Raw genomic sequence first — 15320 nt, forward strand, 5'->3', positions numbered from 1 at the left:
GTTTGGAAACAAATCAATCAGCCAATGAGGATCTTTGTCTTCTGATTAAATATGTTCCTTAAAACTACAGACGGCTGCTGCTGGTTTGCTCTGCAGACGCCTTTTTGATGAATGACAACAGAGCCAACTGAACATTTTGCATTTCCTGTGAGCAGTCGCCTTCAAAATAAAAGTCAACTTGAATTTTTGTTTTGTTTTGTTTTTGTCTGAAAACAAAAAGAGGTTTTTGATTTACTCAATGAAGGTTCATTAAAACTGCAGACTGCTCCTTTAATTGACATGTATCTGCTGCTCAGTCTTCAGCTGATCCAGAGTCTGCAGCGCTCCCTGTGTCCGCACCGCGTTACTGCAACAACATCCACCACATCCATCACCTCCCTCTCCCTCTCTCTCTCTCTCCTCCTCTCTCTCTCCTCCTCTCTCTCCCTCCTCTCTCTCTCTCTCTCCCTCCTTTCTCTCTCTCCTCCTCTCTCTCTCTCCCTCCTCTCTCTCCCTCCTCTCTCTCTCTCTCCCTCTCTCTCTCTCTCTCCCTCTCCCTCCTCCTCTCTCTGTCTCTCTCCCTCCTCTCTCTCCTCCTCTCTCTCTCCCCCTCTCTCTCTCCTCCTCTCTCTCTCCCTCCCTCTCTCTCTCCCTCCTCTCTCTCTCTCTCTCCTCCCCTCTCTCTCTCTCTCCTCCTCTCTCTCTCTCCGTCCCTCCCCCTTCTCCTCCTCAGTGATACCGGAGCGGACCGACCAACCTGCAGCCTCTCTGTCTTGTAGTCAGGCTTCCCCAGCTGCTCCGCCGATCCGGACTGAGTCTGCGCAATGGGCGCTCGTCAAGTGTAGGAAACCAATCGCGCGTCTGCACCGATGAACCGGAGAGAGTGAGAGACAACACACACACACACACACACACACACGGAGACAGACGGGATGAAGCTCGGGCAGCACACGGACTGTTTCCTCCGGTAAACACGCAGGAGCCTGGACATCACCGGCGGACAGCGGAGGGGGGGATCTCGGGGACTCAGCCATGGCGACGGGAGGAGGAGGAGGAGGTGGAGGAGGTGGAGGAGCGAGGCGGAGGAGGAAAGCGGGGCTCCCGGGATTGTGCTGGAAGACCTGCTACTTTCCCATTTTGTTCTGGGTCGTTTCCGTCTGCGGAGAAGAGAAGACGCTGATTGTGGAGGTAGGCGGCGAGCGCGCGCCCAACATCTACACACACACACGCGCGCGCGCAATTTCAACACAAAGTGCGTGTGTGTGCGCGTGTTTGTTATCTCCACCTTTATGACCCCCCGGGCTCGTGCGCTCCGCGGTGTGTTTGTGTTTCTGAATGGCAGCAGGTGTATCAGCTCCGCGCGCGCTGCTCTTTTGTTGTCGGCGCGCGCACTGAACGCAAACAAAAAGGTGTTTTTTTTTATTTTTGCTCATCAGCTTTCTAATTGTTTCCTCAGTCAGTCCGTCCAGGACGGTGAGGAGCCTCTGACGTCCTCAGCAGCCGCTGGGCGCTGAGCAGCTGAGGGTTAAACACTCTGTGCATGCAGATGGTTGTGTGTTCTAATGAGCCCACGTTGTCAATAAGCAGCCATCAGCATGCAGAGAGCAGCGAGGCTGAACAAAGCGTCTCCAGACTCTCCCTGCTCCCTCCACTCAGTCCAAATATAGCCTCCCTCCATAATTTATGGAAATGGCAGCGAGTTGGAGGAGAGGAGAAGAAGAAGAGGAGGAGGAGGAGGAGAGGAGGTGCAGACAGATGTGTTTTCATCTTTGACGTGGTGCAGATGATGGCCGGTGGTGGTGTCAGGCTGCTGCCACTCAGACGGAGGAGAGGAAGTAGTTTGTTGATGTGTGATGCTGATGTTCAGGCAGAATCCCTCCTCGTGCTGAATATGCATGATACCTAGTTTGGAGAATGTGGGTCATGTGTTATGAAAGAGAAAGCTTGCAGAAGAAGAAGAAGAAGAAGAAGTCTCTCGCCTGCAGGAGACGTGATCAGCGGCAGGTTTTTTTTTCCAGCGGTGTTTGTGTTGCGAGTGACACTTTCATTGAGACAAAGGAAGCGCCTGCAGCTGTGCTGAGCGTGGCTGCTAACAGCCGAGTGTCACGGCGCCGTACAAAGGATGAGATGTTTTCACTGAGCCTGGTTTCACCCTCACAAATCAAAATCCCTCCCCAACAGCTATTGTTGGTACATGTCATACAGTACAGCTTCTGCCTCCATTCAAGGTTTCAGCAGAGAAAAACATTCAGCATGCTGTTGCTGCAGAGCGCTTCAACTCTTTGTGTGAACGAGGATCGAAGCGCTCTCGATCACAGATGACTGATTGTTTTCTTTATCGATTAATGTGCTGATTATCTTCTTCATCATCAGGGAAAATGCAAAAAGACGCCTCTAAGGTGACGTCTTCAGTTCAGAATCACATCAGACAAAAGATCAGACTGTATTATTGATCACTTGTCAAATTAGCTTTGATTTTTTTTACCTTTGTCGAGGAGGTTCTGTGTGTGTGTGTGTGTGTGTGTGTGTGTGTGTGTGTTGGTTTGTCAGCAGGATTACACAGAAACTACTCGGTCAGTTTCCACCAAACTTAGATGGAGGATGGGTCTCACGGTAATGTTCGGTGTGGTTCTGGATAAAGTCCCGGGTCCAGGAGCTTTTTCCTGGAGGGTTATTTGCTTCCACATATTTACATTTTTCCTGTGGTGACACATTTGTTGTTGCCAACAGCATCAGCAGACACACAGCTGTGAAAGTAGCCGACTCTGTCTGACCGGCTGATCTCGTTAAACACGACTAATTAGGTGTGAAATGGTGGTTTTCTTGCCGGGTTCAGATCCTGGACGCCTGCTCGCTGACGAAACCTCCTCAGGACTGGACTCGCGGTCGTCAGGCCGGCTGTAGATCGTATCGAGGTTCGTGTTCGGTCGGAGCTCGGTACCGTTAGCTGCTGTTAGCTGTTACTGTAGCTGGAGGACATCAGAGGGGAAACCAGAACACATAACATGATCCAGTTTCATCAGGTTATAAATGTGTGTTCTTGTACTGAAATCAGTGAAACACAAATGTTCACGCGCTCGACGCTTTAAGTTGAAGATCGATGGTTGATGTCATCAGCTGTGATCAGCTGGTTCAAGCACAGGTGACATTTTGTTATTCAGGACAAAGACGTGACCTGATTGTGACCGCTGATGTCATCTGAAGTGGTTAAGAAGACTTTGTTGTTCATTTCATTCTTCCACAACACAAAGGAGATCATGTTGTCCTCCTGATGATTTTATAAGAAGAAGAAAACCAGAATCCACATCAGCAGAGTTGCAGTGAACACAATTTAAATTCAGATCAGCTGGTTTGAACTGAATTTGCGTGTTTTCACATATTTCTGGTTGCAAAGTGAAATAAATAAATGTTTTTTGTGCATCTCTGCTCAAATATTGTTCCGTTTCTTGCAAACAGACGAGATCACGTGATGTTTTTCAACAGAGCGTCTCCTGTGAAGTCACAGCCGGCCAATCAGAGCGCTCTCAGCCTGGATCGTCACAGCTTCCAGGTTCCTTTGTGTGCTGGCTGCAGCCACGTGGACACATGAGACGCGTTCAGACGCTCGTCTCTTCAACTCCTGATTTCAGTCCTGTCGTCCTGAATTCAGAGTTGCTGTGCATTAATCACTAAATGTTAATTGGAGGTTTGGGTTGCAGCAGGTTCGGTGTGCAGGTTGTCTGCCGGCCTGGTTGTGTTGATTAAACAGCTCGGACTCGCTGGTTGTTCTGCTGTGATTTGTAGAGATCAGAGATGCTGAGAGTTTGTATTTGATAGTCGACTTCGCTGTATTTCTCTCAACTCTTTGCTGAGGCGATGAATCTCACGCACACACACCTCTGCAGTCACGTCTGTGCACACCTTGATGTTTTCTGTGCAGATGTTTTGATCTTGTTTTCATGTGTGGATTGATTCGCTTCACTTGTTGGACATCTTGTTAAAGCTTGTTGAAGGATTTTGTACAGCAGAGCGTCACGTGCTCGATCACAGCGTTTGAGATTTGTTACGCGTGTTCAAGGCGTTTTTAGCCGAGCGGTTCAGACGGTTCATACTTTATATTTGCACCGAGAAGAGTCGACAGCCTCGCAGTAATTCTGTGAGCCTGTACGAACACACAGCGGTGCTTTGAGCTAAGTGCGAAATGATTTTGAGGTTTGTCCAAATTTTCGAGTCAAAAATCTGACTCCAGGAGTGTTCAAGTTGAAAAAGCCAATATTTTTATCATTCTCAGCAGAAAGCACGACTGTTGCTGAAGTCGGTGTTCTGATACATGTTGGTGCTCAACTGATTGATAATTGAACGATCTATAATTCAGCAAAATCTCATGAAGCACCTCGTCAAAGTTCAAGTAGTAAATTAACACAGCGCATGTTTTTTTGATCAGTTTGAGGGAACAGCAGCCCTGTGCTGAGGTAAATAAAGGTGGACGACGTGTCATGAGGTGCAGTGCTGGCAGATATTTAGAGCATTAAAAAGGCTGAATAAATAAAATACTGTCCTGTATGTAAACACACCGTCAGATTATTAGCATGTGACTCTGTTTGAAGCAAGTTCATCTTGGAGCTGAACTCGGCTCAGTTTGACTTTCTTCAGGACGTTCGTTGGTTCACATCGGCTCTTTTGTTTTGTTCTGCTCGGCTCGAGAACCGCGTGGGTCGTCCGTCAGCACCCAGCTGGACGGTGGAACACCTTGCTGCACGCCTCCCGCCCTCCCTCGGCTTCAGGTGGTGGCGGTCGGCTCCGATCACGGAGAGCGAGCGAGGCTGGCGCAGTGGAAACACAGATGGTTGCTCGCAGACAGCAGAGGGAGAAGGAGGCGTTCAGCTCTTTGTCTGACTCACGGCTCCGCGATCCTTTGTCTGTTTGCCTGTTTACACAATAGGTCAGATTTCTGTGGTCAGAACCGACTCGTGTTTGTGTGTTTTTGAAGGAATATTTTTGGCGGGCAGGTTCAGACGACTGTGGTGTGGGCCGGAGCTGCTGCTGCTGTGTGTCAGAGAAGCTTTTTGTGCAGATTGTTTCACAGTTTATTCACCCAAAGTCTGTTATTGTTCTAATGTGAGTGAGTGATTGATTACAGACGCTGGTGCTGATGATGTCTGATGATATTAAAGGTTGATATACTGAGGTTAACAAGAAGCTTCTCTGATTCACTGATGCTGTTCTGTTCTGTTCTTCTGTCTGACGAACCCTTTATATAATCCCTGCACAGAGCTGAAATCTGAGCATTCATATTTACGTTATTGGCTAAATCACGATGAGACAAGTATGAAAATTTCCCGTCATGATTATCTGGTCCAACATGATTTTGTGGTTGATGACATCATCCTGATAATCAGAATATTCTTAAAGCTTGAAAAACAAAAAATGCCATCATCATGATCATAACATCAGTTCAGATTCATGTGAGGATATTCACCGTTATCTTGATACTGACACTTCACTACAATGTGTTTTATCACACAGATTTATCACAAGTCTTTGACTGTCCTTTCCCTGATCTTGATACACAAAATATACATTTAGGGCTTTGAATTCTCTTCAGAAGCTCTTTATAACCTGTAAATGACGATTAGTTCTTTGACAGACTTTGACAAAATTAGATTTTGGATCAAAAGTCATCAGTAATGTGGAAACAGTGACTGTGTGGGTGAAGAAGGAGAGCAGTCGGTCAATCAGCCTTTAAATCCAGGAAAAGACTCGTGTCATATAATGATATTTAAAATTAAAGGTGATCTAAATGAAGAGATTTAATTTTCGAGGTTTGCAGGAAAACAATCCCTCCGCTGACGGTGTCATTACTCCCAGACTGGATGATGATGTGAAATAAAAACATAGCGCAGATATTAAAACAGATTTTAGGATTCATAATATAATTCACAATGATGAGAATCATCGTTTTCACTGAAGTTACTGTGAGAGTCGTGACGATGCGTCTCCGGTCGGTTCTGTCGTGTTTTCAGCTCCCAGTTGGCTTCAACTCATTAATAATGCAGACGTGTGACACGGTGATGTCAAGAAGTCACAGGATTAAAGGCGGGACTATTGACGAGGCGTTTCATTTTTACATCCACAGTGAAGGAGAGGAACAACTGGAGGACGTTAATCAATAGGCCTTAAATTTACCTACCACACAAACAGCTCAGTGATTTGTGGAGTCAGCAGAGAGGAGCTTTTATTCTGTCACTTCCTGTATGTTGCGTCTCTGATCGTGTGTTTGAGTGTCAGGCTGTCCTGGTGACGAGAGGCCGTCTCAAAATGGCTGCACGGACCTGCAGCACGGTGACACTGATGATGGTGATGATGATGATGATGATGATGTGGTGCTGAGGATGATGATCACAACATCAGTGATGGTGACTGTGATGTAAAGGCAGTAAACAGTCTCAGCGGTGGTGAATATGAGCGATGATGATGATGATGATGATGATGATGATGGAGGAAGCGTCCAGGCTGCAGATCACTACGACGATGATCGAAGTTTGATGGTTTTAGCAGATGAAAGTGTTTCAAACCTCTCTGGGCTTCTTTTCTGTCTTTCTCCTCCCTCCCAGGAGCTCGAGGAGCTCGAGGAGCTCGAGGAGCTGGGGGATCTGGGGGATCGGGGGGAGCTGGGGGATCTGGGGTATCTGGGGGATCTGGGGTATCTGGGGGATCGGGGGGAGCTGGGGGAGCGCGGCTGCTCCCCCGGGGTGTTGTAAACACTACATTACACCCGAGAAACGAGCTAAATGAGGCTGCACTGCTGCACTTATCAGAGCCGCGTGTGTCTGTACTCTGTGTAGGCGGGTGTGAATTCACGCCTGTTACTAGTAGTTTTTAAGCTTTGTCCTGATTCGCCGTCCTTGGAAGTGGAGCGTGCACATATGGCGCCCGGGCTTGGTACAGTATATTCATCACGTCTGTTTTCTGCGATCGCCACCCGCTGCTTCTCCCGAACATTTAGTCTTTTTTGACGGGCAGCCTCATTGTTTCACCGTCCGTCCTCTCTCTGCTGCTGTCTCCCGTCTTCTTCACTTCCCTCCTCTCCAGCTATTGTCCTCCTCGCCCGCCCACTCGCACACTTTACTGCACACTCGGTGCAAGCTGCAGCTGTAAATAAGAGGAGTTGTCATTGTGCATTTGATGAGGGTATTGTGCTGTTTGTATGCAGCGAGCCGGGGACAGAGTCAGAACAGTTTGAAGCCGGGCTGTGCTGGATGGCGTCGCTCGGCTGAACTCAGCCGACCCGCCTCTGAAAATAGCTGACATGCTTTTCAAACTGCGATGATGGAGAGGCGTTCCAATCACCGCTGCCTGTGATGTGGCTCTGTGCTCTAATCTACAGGAAGTTCAGGAGAAGTCTGATGTAGTTATAAACTTCACAGCTGACAGATCATCAGTCGACCTTGTAATAGGTGTTAGTTAATCGCTAAGACGTCCATTATAAGTCTTTATAAGATGCTTATTGACGAGGGTTTTTTTCAGGCCTGGCATCAACGTTACTGTTGCACCATCATCCGGATTTGTAAAGATCAACAGATTATTGGTGTTACGTCCTGACGACTTTAAACAGATTGAAGTATTTAACAACAGCTCGACTTCATCCTCTTTCCAGGTTGGAGTTCAAATAATATTCACCAGAAATAAAGATTCCAGAGTTCAACAGAAACAAAGATTTTCTTGTATTATCGAGAATTAATTGATAAACTTTTCTGACGTCATTTACTTCACTGACTATCAAGATTTATAATACAAATTCAAGTTATTGTCCTAGTCATTGACTTGCAGTGACTTGAGGAGGAAAAGCGACTTGATTTGTTTGAGACTTGGACTGAATGACTCGAGTCACACAGATGATGAGCGATGAGCTTTTATAAAGAAACGAGCTCCTCCTCTGCTCGCCTCTGAGTGAAGCGATGAAGGTGAGATGATTCGAGCTGTGAAAGGCTCCTATTGGCTGCTCGTCATGTTTAAAACTCACAATCTGTGCAGCAGAACGCAGACAAATGAAGCTGATAGAAGCAGGTGATGACACACCTGAAGCTGCCGATGCTGCCTTCACAGACTCGCGTACTGAAACGACTTTCATGTGAAAACAGCTCGTCGACTGGTGCAGCGCTGAGTTTTGCGTGTTTCGCTGTATTCAGAGTGGATGTTTGCCTCACAGTGCTGAGTCACTCACAGCTTGTTTTCTTACCATCATGTCACTGGTTTGAAGATCAGCCTTATCTGCATAAAAAACCCTGCGAGAAGAAAAAGAGGACGAGTTGTATAATCCTGCAGCAGGAGGCAGGACGTCAGGCGGCGAAGGTGGAGAGGCTGGAGATACTGAGAGGATAAAGAAAGTGGAGCGACAGTGACGGTGCTGCAAGCTCACGTTGTCATCGAATCACAACTGCACGGTGCTGGTCTGAGATCAGTTAATGGACCCTGCTGATCAATTCTAACACGAGAGACAAACTCAGCACAGTGATGCTCTACAGGAGAGTCCAGCAGAGCCTCGTCACACGAGACGCAGCGCAGAAAGTGCAGCTGTAATTAAAAATGGATGTCAGGCTGGTCGTCTGTCCGTCAGCTCGTCGGCGCAGCGAGGACGACGTTCGATGGCTGCGGAGGAACAGGAAGAGGAAATCAGTTCATACTCAGACGTAGATTCAGTTATTACATGCGCCCGCAGCTACAGAACCATGATGCTCATCACCGGTCGTACACTGAACGATTTGTTTATCTTTATTTAAACTCAACGCAGGATATTATTCTACAACTGTAAATTAAAATAAGAACTCACTATGTGAACCCACAGAAAGAGCAGCAACACTTCAGAGTTCACTCTCTCTTTGGTCCATGATTAGTCCTGCAGGCCTGTAACTAACAGTTGTTTACCTCATTGATTAATCTGTCCACTTCTCAGCTTGTTTATTAGTTGTTTGGTTGTAAAATGTATAATTACATTATGTTCCGCATGCTAACCAGCTAGCCTTTGTCCGCTGCTCCGAGCTCCCGGTTCTGATTATGTCCTCGACAGTTTTTACATATTGCATCTTTACTCTAATTGATTATATTAGAAGTTTTAACATTTGTAAGCGTGACGCCACCGGCTCATTTTAAACAAGCCGTCGGGACATTTTCATGTTCTGCCGTCCAAAAAAAGCTGAATGTTCCAGGTTCTTCATCAGAGAGTCGAGCTGTCGCGATGCTGGAGTCTATAACTTTGATACAGTACCTCGGAAAATCTGCATATTCGATACCACAGTCAAAAGTTTACACAACACTGAGAACTTACCAGGTTTCATTTTTATTAAAAGGCACAAATATGAAGCTGTGTTCGGTCTCTACCCGTCTGTGTGCTGAGATGAGAGCCGTGAGACTGAACCAAAACAAAAAGATAACAGCGACTTTGAAAGACGATAAAAAGTCTCCGTGGAGCCGACGGAGCCGACGGTGACTCTCTGTGGGTTTGTTACTGCGAGCGGCACCTTTCACATCATTTGATCCTCTGCAAATAGAAAATATTGATCACAGCAGCTTCAAATGTTTGAGTTCTGGAGGATCAGGCGGGAGGCTTAGTGATGATAACTCGCTGTGCGCCGACCTGTAAGCTGTTCTGTGACGAACGACGCGTCCTGACTGAACTTTGAAGAGCAGTGAAAGAGTGAAGACGATGACTCGCCTCCATCGCTCCACCTCTCAGGCTCCTCCTCCGCTCCGTCCGTCCATCAAATCTCCATCGATCTGATGATGAATCTGTTCGTCCATCCGTCCGTCACCCGGCGCTGAGCGAGCACTTCACAGCAGCTGCTGCCGTCGAGCCTTTGTTGCGTCCCGAAACATTTTTCTTCAAGTGATGCTGCGATGATCCGACAGCGTCTTCGGCGCCGAGCTGTCATTGTTCTGATGTTTCTGCACGGTCGTCCCAGAGGTCACCTGTCAGTCAAACAGAGTCAGAGGTGCAGTGATGTTTATTTCAAGATGATCTTTAAAGGAACAGTTCACCTAAAAGTCCAGTTGTCTCCATGCTGATGGAAGTCAGGTGAAGTGTTGCAGTCCACAGAACAGTTCTGGAGCTTCACAGTAAAACAGAGTCGCAGCGTTCTGAAGCAGCTGGAGACTAAAATGTCACAAACTGACCTGAGACATGATTCACACCCTTCGTCTCAGGAGCTGCTGAGCTGAACGTTAGCATGCATCCAGTCTGACACCTGGTCCACACATCACACGAGCACCTGGAGACACGAGCTGTGTGGAGTTAATGTTGATGTTTTTACATTAAGATGAACTTTCTTCACAGGTCAGTTAGATTCTCCTCTTCTGTGTGTTTGTGGCCTTAAATCATCCATATCCTGGCAGTCATTGATCGCTGTGTCATCCAGTGTGTGTGTGTGTGTGTGTGTGTGTGTGTGTGTGTGTGTGTGTGTGTGTGTGTGTGTGTGTGTGTTATATGACACCACAGACATGAGGTCATAGCTATGAGACCATCAGTCCCACCTGAGCGATCTTCAAAAGAGTTTCACATTACAAAAATGTGTGTGTGTGTGTGTGTGTGTGTGTGTGTGTGTGTGTTATGAAGAATTTGAGAACAGTCATCCATTTTCTATAACTTCGCTGCTTCTTGATTGTTTAATCAATGATTTTGTCTGCAGACGTCAGGTTCTCCGGCTGTGACGTCTCCAGATGTTTTTCTGTCAGAAGATATTTACTCATTAAACAGACAGATGCAGAAACTGAATCAGAGCCTGTTGACATTTTTACTTGATAAAGATTAAATCAAATTAAATTGATAATTAAAACATTTCATTTTAAACAAACACACTAATGAACCTCTCAGTGAAACTCGGGGATGAACTTCCAACCTGCGCCGTCATCAGTCTAAAAACACAGACGTTATTTTTGGTTTCTGAAAAGTTTGACATTTCCGAGACAGAAGATCTTCAGCCGACAGCGACAATATGCCATTTGGCAGATGCTTTTATCCAAAGTGCCTCGCGGCAACATGACTGCATACATTTGAAGCTCAGATTGCTCCAGCGGGAGTTGAACCTTTAACCCTCACTGCGTTAGTGCTCTATTACTACAAGTCACAGTCGGCGTTCCTACAGTCGCTGCTCAAAATCAGCTTTTACTCTCCGATAAGAGAAGTGTTGTTCATCTCAGCCGTCAGTGAAAGTTGATGATGAATGTGATCGTAAAGTTGCAGCACTGAACTCTGTTTTTAAACAAAGAAACACTTGAGATGCTGTGATCACCGCGAACGTCTCGTTCATACATTTAATATGATATTGTAAAAAACACTCAAAATGTCTCCAGAGCTCCACAGAAGCGACGGTGAGCTCTGCTCCCTCCTGCTGACGGCAGGAAGCCAGAAATCAAGAAATCAGGCCACCAGTCGGGCTGTTCTTCAGAACCCCCCCGAGCCGCAGAACTCAATGACTGATGGAGGAGAAACAATCACAGCCGGCGCCGTGTGAGCAACTTTGCTTTTATTGAAATGAAGCGGCTACTTTGCCAACAAAACCAACACAGCTGAGCGAGTGTCACTGAACGCCTCGTCTCATGTCACAGCACAGATCCTGAGGTAGCAGCCGTTTGATTGACAGCACATTTGAGCAGATGTGAGCTTCTACGCCCGCCCTAGAGCCTGAAACAGCCAATGACCTCCAGCTGGTTGTAGCATCCTGTAGCCAATGATTTCAAATCCATCCAACCTCAGCACCGTTTTATACTCACAGGAAATAAAGAGCTGTGGTGAGTTTTTCGGCCGACTTTCTCGCAGGTCATCTTTATTGTGGCATCATTTGCTCTCACGTCTCCACTGTAGACCAAATTAATGATCAGTGTATTTATTATTGAGCGTGACATCACTCATAGGCTTCTGAAGAGCCAGGATGAAGCTCAAGGTGTCATCCTGGCAGAGGATGAGCGTGGGCGGAGCTGAAGTGAGCCGAGCTGGGAGCTACCAAGCTAGCTGAGGCTAACAAGCTGTCGGTGTTCATGTGTTAAGATTGTTTAGCCTCACGTTAGCGTGAGTTTGTCCGCAGGTTCATTTGAACTGAACTTCAGCTGTAAGATAGTGAGTGACAGCTGGATCCGTGTGTGTGTGTCACCAGATTCTCCGGTTCTCCCTGTCATCCTGCAGCGTCTTGTCCTTTCCTGCATCTTTGCTCTGTTCTGGTGTGAAGTACATTTCCTTCCACTCAGCAGTCAAATAAAGACTCACAGAACGTTGCGGTGGATTTCAGCTGCTCTGCGGCTGGTTGCTGCAGACACGTCGAGGACTGAGGATGGAGATAAATCCACTTTTTAATCCTAGAAGTTAAAAAACAACAAACTGTTCTCTCCTGCAGCAGCCGCCTGCCGGTTTACGTCACCGCGGTCGCCGGTTAATCTGAAACACCAGCGTCTGTCCCGTCCGTCCGCTGAGTCCAATTAACTGAAACAGAAAAACAAACGATTTGCTTTGAAACATAAGAGGTGACGGTCAGCTGCTGTCATGTTTTCACCCTGCAGTTAACCTGGATCAGTAAAATCAGACGATATTTTATTCGTCCATGTCACCATTTCTTCGCCTGCACAGGAAGGAAATCCATCAGTTTGATCACATCAGAGATTTTTTTCCCTGTAGTGCAGAATCAGCGGGAACCAATTTCATTACCAAACATCTCTAAATGTGCCTCTTCTGTCCCCGTCCTCAGCCGACGAGGGAATCCTGCCCGACAAAACAACGCTGACTCCTTTTCATTTTGCTCGTACAAATATATAAGACATCGGCTCTCTGGCGCCTCGACGAACAGTCATTTCATTCATTAATCACTCGCTGCTCAACGCTGAACGCCGACTGTGTTGACTTTTGGTTTTTTCTTCAGTGGAATCTTATTATTTTAGGAGATGTTTGTGAGAACGGGAAGAAGTGAGTCTGCCGGGGAGGAAAGAACAGAGTCCAGAGAGCGATTCACAGATCGGTTCTGTTGTTTCTCTCTGAAGATCTCGAGGTTGAGACGAGATCAGAGGAAAGAGAGCGCTGGATGAAACAAATCTTGCATATTTTAATTTCATTCTCTTTCATCCTTTCTCTTCATTATAATCCCAAAGACAGTGTTGCACTTTTGACTCCACTGCATTCACACTTGGGTTGATTAAACACCACAGATGAGCTCGACGCCATGACAATTAAGCTTTTAAAGACGGACTTGGGTGTCAAGAAGCAGAACATGAACACTGATGATCTGTGTCAGTGAAGAGGAGACTGTGACTTCATCACATTAATACATGAGACTAACTGTTCTCCATCATCTGACTTTGTTTTAGTGAAGCCATCTCGTTGTTTCCTGGGTTGCCAAGTCTGTGAAATACAAGCGACTTCAGGCTTGTTTTTCCATGAAGTTGCTTACAAATTGAGGAAGTGTCAGGTTGCATTTCTCTGGGCTGTTCCCTCAAGTGTGGCTGCCTCTCCGGGCTTACTGCCATCTCTCCTGTCCAGTCATATTATGCTTTTGGGGGTTTCCATTGTTGTGTTATGAAGCATTTCTGTTTAAGTTAAAGTTCTGCAAAGTGAAAAAGCCCAAAGAGAATCATCGTCTCCCACAGGAAACCCTCCTGCACCGCCTGAAACGCCTGCGAGTCAGCAGACATATAGTTACAGCAGCTGTAGCGGCGTTATTTTAGATCACACTACCTTGCTCGGCCCTACTCTGCCTCTGATTGGCTACATCCTGCCCGTTAAGTAATGTGCACATGCAATTAACAGTGATTGAACCGAGGCGAGACATCTCTGTACACAGTGTGTAAAGCAGCTATGCAGCGATGCATCGTATGAGAAGAAAAATGTGTTTTTGGAAAATCTTTTCTCCCAGGACGCCCAAATAAAAGGAGGCACCTGGACCTCTTTCATAAACCCTCCTTTCCACACAAACGTGGTGATATTTCAAATCAAGATAAGAGGATTTATTGAGTTAACAGAGCCGGGGATGAAGCGATCTGTCTCTGTGATTAGATTAAGCTTTCATGAATTGGTCCTTTTTTTAGTTTTTGGAGCCAAGTCGACTCTTCTGAGCTTTTGAGGCTTGTTTCTCTCACAAGATCTGGCAACACTCTGTCGTGTTCTCGTCTTCTGCGATGGTTTGACGGCACCGACTGGAGAATTAACTCCACTCGTGTTTCAAGAAACAGGTCTGGATTGAAATATGCATTAATTTTTAATACTTTGTTTTTGGGGGAAATTGTGCTACATTCAGATGAAAGATCTGACTGACTTCTTGTTTGACTGTTTGTGTCTCGACAGCTGCAGGAGACGTTTGGCTCATTGTGTTTATTCTTCAGACTCAGTATTGAATTCAGCATCACTGTGGCATCTGAATTAAAATCAGCCCGCCAACAGATATGAGCTGTTCTGGTAACAAGAGTAAAACCTTCATGCAGTGATGGAGCAGGCAGGCGGTCGCACCTGAAGCTCAGAAGGAGACAGACTAAAAATAAAGATGGATAACAGTGATTACATGTTCCTGAGGAGGATGCAGGAGGAGTCAGCTTCAGTCGTCGGGAACATTTTAAGAGCTGGCCTCGGCTCCAGGTGCTGCCGCGTCCTCTGACGTAATGCAGAGAAAGTGGAGACGTGTTCGGTTTGGGACACCAGGCGAGTTGTTCAGACGCTGACGTGAGATCAGATTTATGAGGCGTGATAAATTTAAATAAACCTTTTAATGTGCATTTCTTTATGACACTCTGTCATCTTGATTTAATCCTTCTGATATAAAGATGTACATGAAGATCATATTGAATATATTTGCAACAAATGTCAAAGTTCATGAATCTTTTAAAACATCTACATCTTGTTTTGAAAATTCAAGAGCAGCGTCTTTTCACTGTGTTCAGACATTTTATAGGACAAATCATTGACTGTTTTATTAAGAAAATAACTTGCAGATATATTGATTATGACAGTGAATAAGATGTAAATACATTTAGCACTTCAAATTAAACGTACCCCTCTCGTCCGGTACAGGAGGCGGTCGGGACGTCTTTACTGGGTCAAACACGTCTGCAAGCTGACCTGATTTTGAACTGAACTTACATGTAACTGCATCATTTTATCCACCTAGACTGTCACATCATTAACATTCAACACCGAAAACAGAATCAGATTTATTACCAAGAAGGATTTTACATCATTGAGGGATTTGTGTCTGTGAATCAGGTGCATACATAAACAATAACAATAAACAAACTATTATATTTACAGTATAAACAAACAGAGACATAAGTGTGGGATGATAAATAAAGACAAAAAGCTGTACAGGAATGACAGAATAGATAAAAATACTTTCCTG

At 46.0% G+C, this 15320-nt stretch overlaps 1 protein-coding gene across 1 annotated transcript in view; it reads left to right on the forward strand.

The window, feature by feature from the left end:
• Positions 1-719: 719 nt before the first annotated feature.
• mmp24 (matrix metallopeptidase 24) overlaps positions 720-15320 on the forward strand; it is a 52357-nt gene continuing 37756 nt past the window's right edge. Inside the window, exon 1 of the mRNA XM_037101910.1 lies at positions 720-1167. Within this exon, the coding sequence (XP_036957805.1) occupies positions 1012-1167 (156 nt within the window). The 5' untranslated portion in view covers positions 720-1011. The remainder of the gene's footprint in view (positions 1168-15320) is intronic.

Source organism: Acanthopagrus latus, chromosome 6 (assembly GCF_904848185.1).
Source record: "Acanthopagrus latus isolate v.2019 chromosome 6, fAcaLat1.1, whole genome shotgun sequence".
NCBI classification, from domain to species: domain Eukaryota; kingdom Metazoa; phylum Chordata; class Actinopteri; order Spariformes; family Sparidae; genus Acanthopagrus; species Acanthopagrus latus.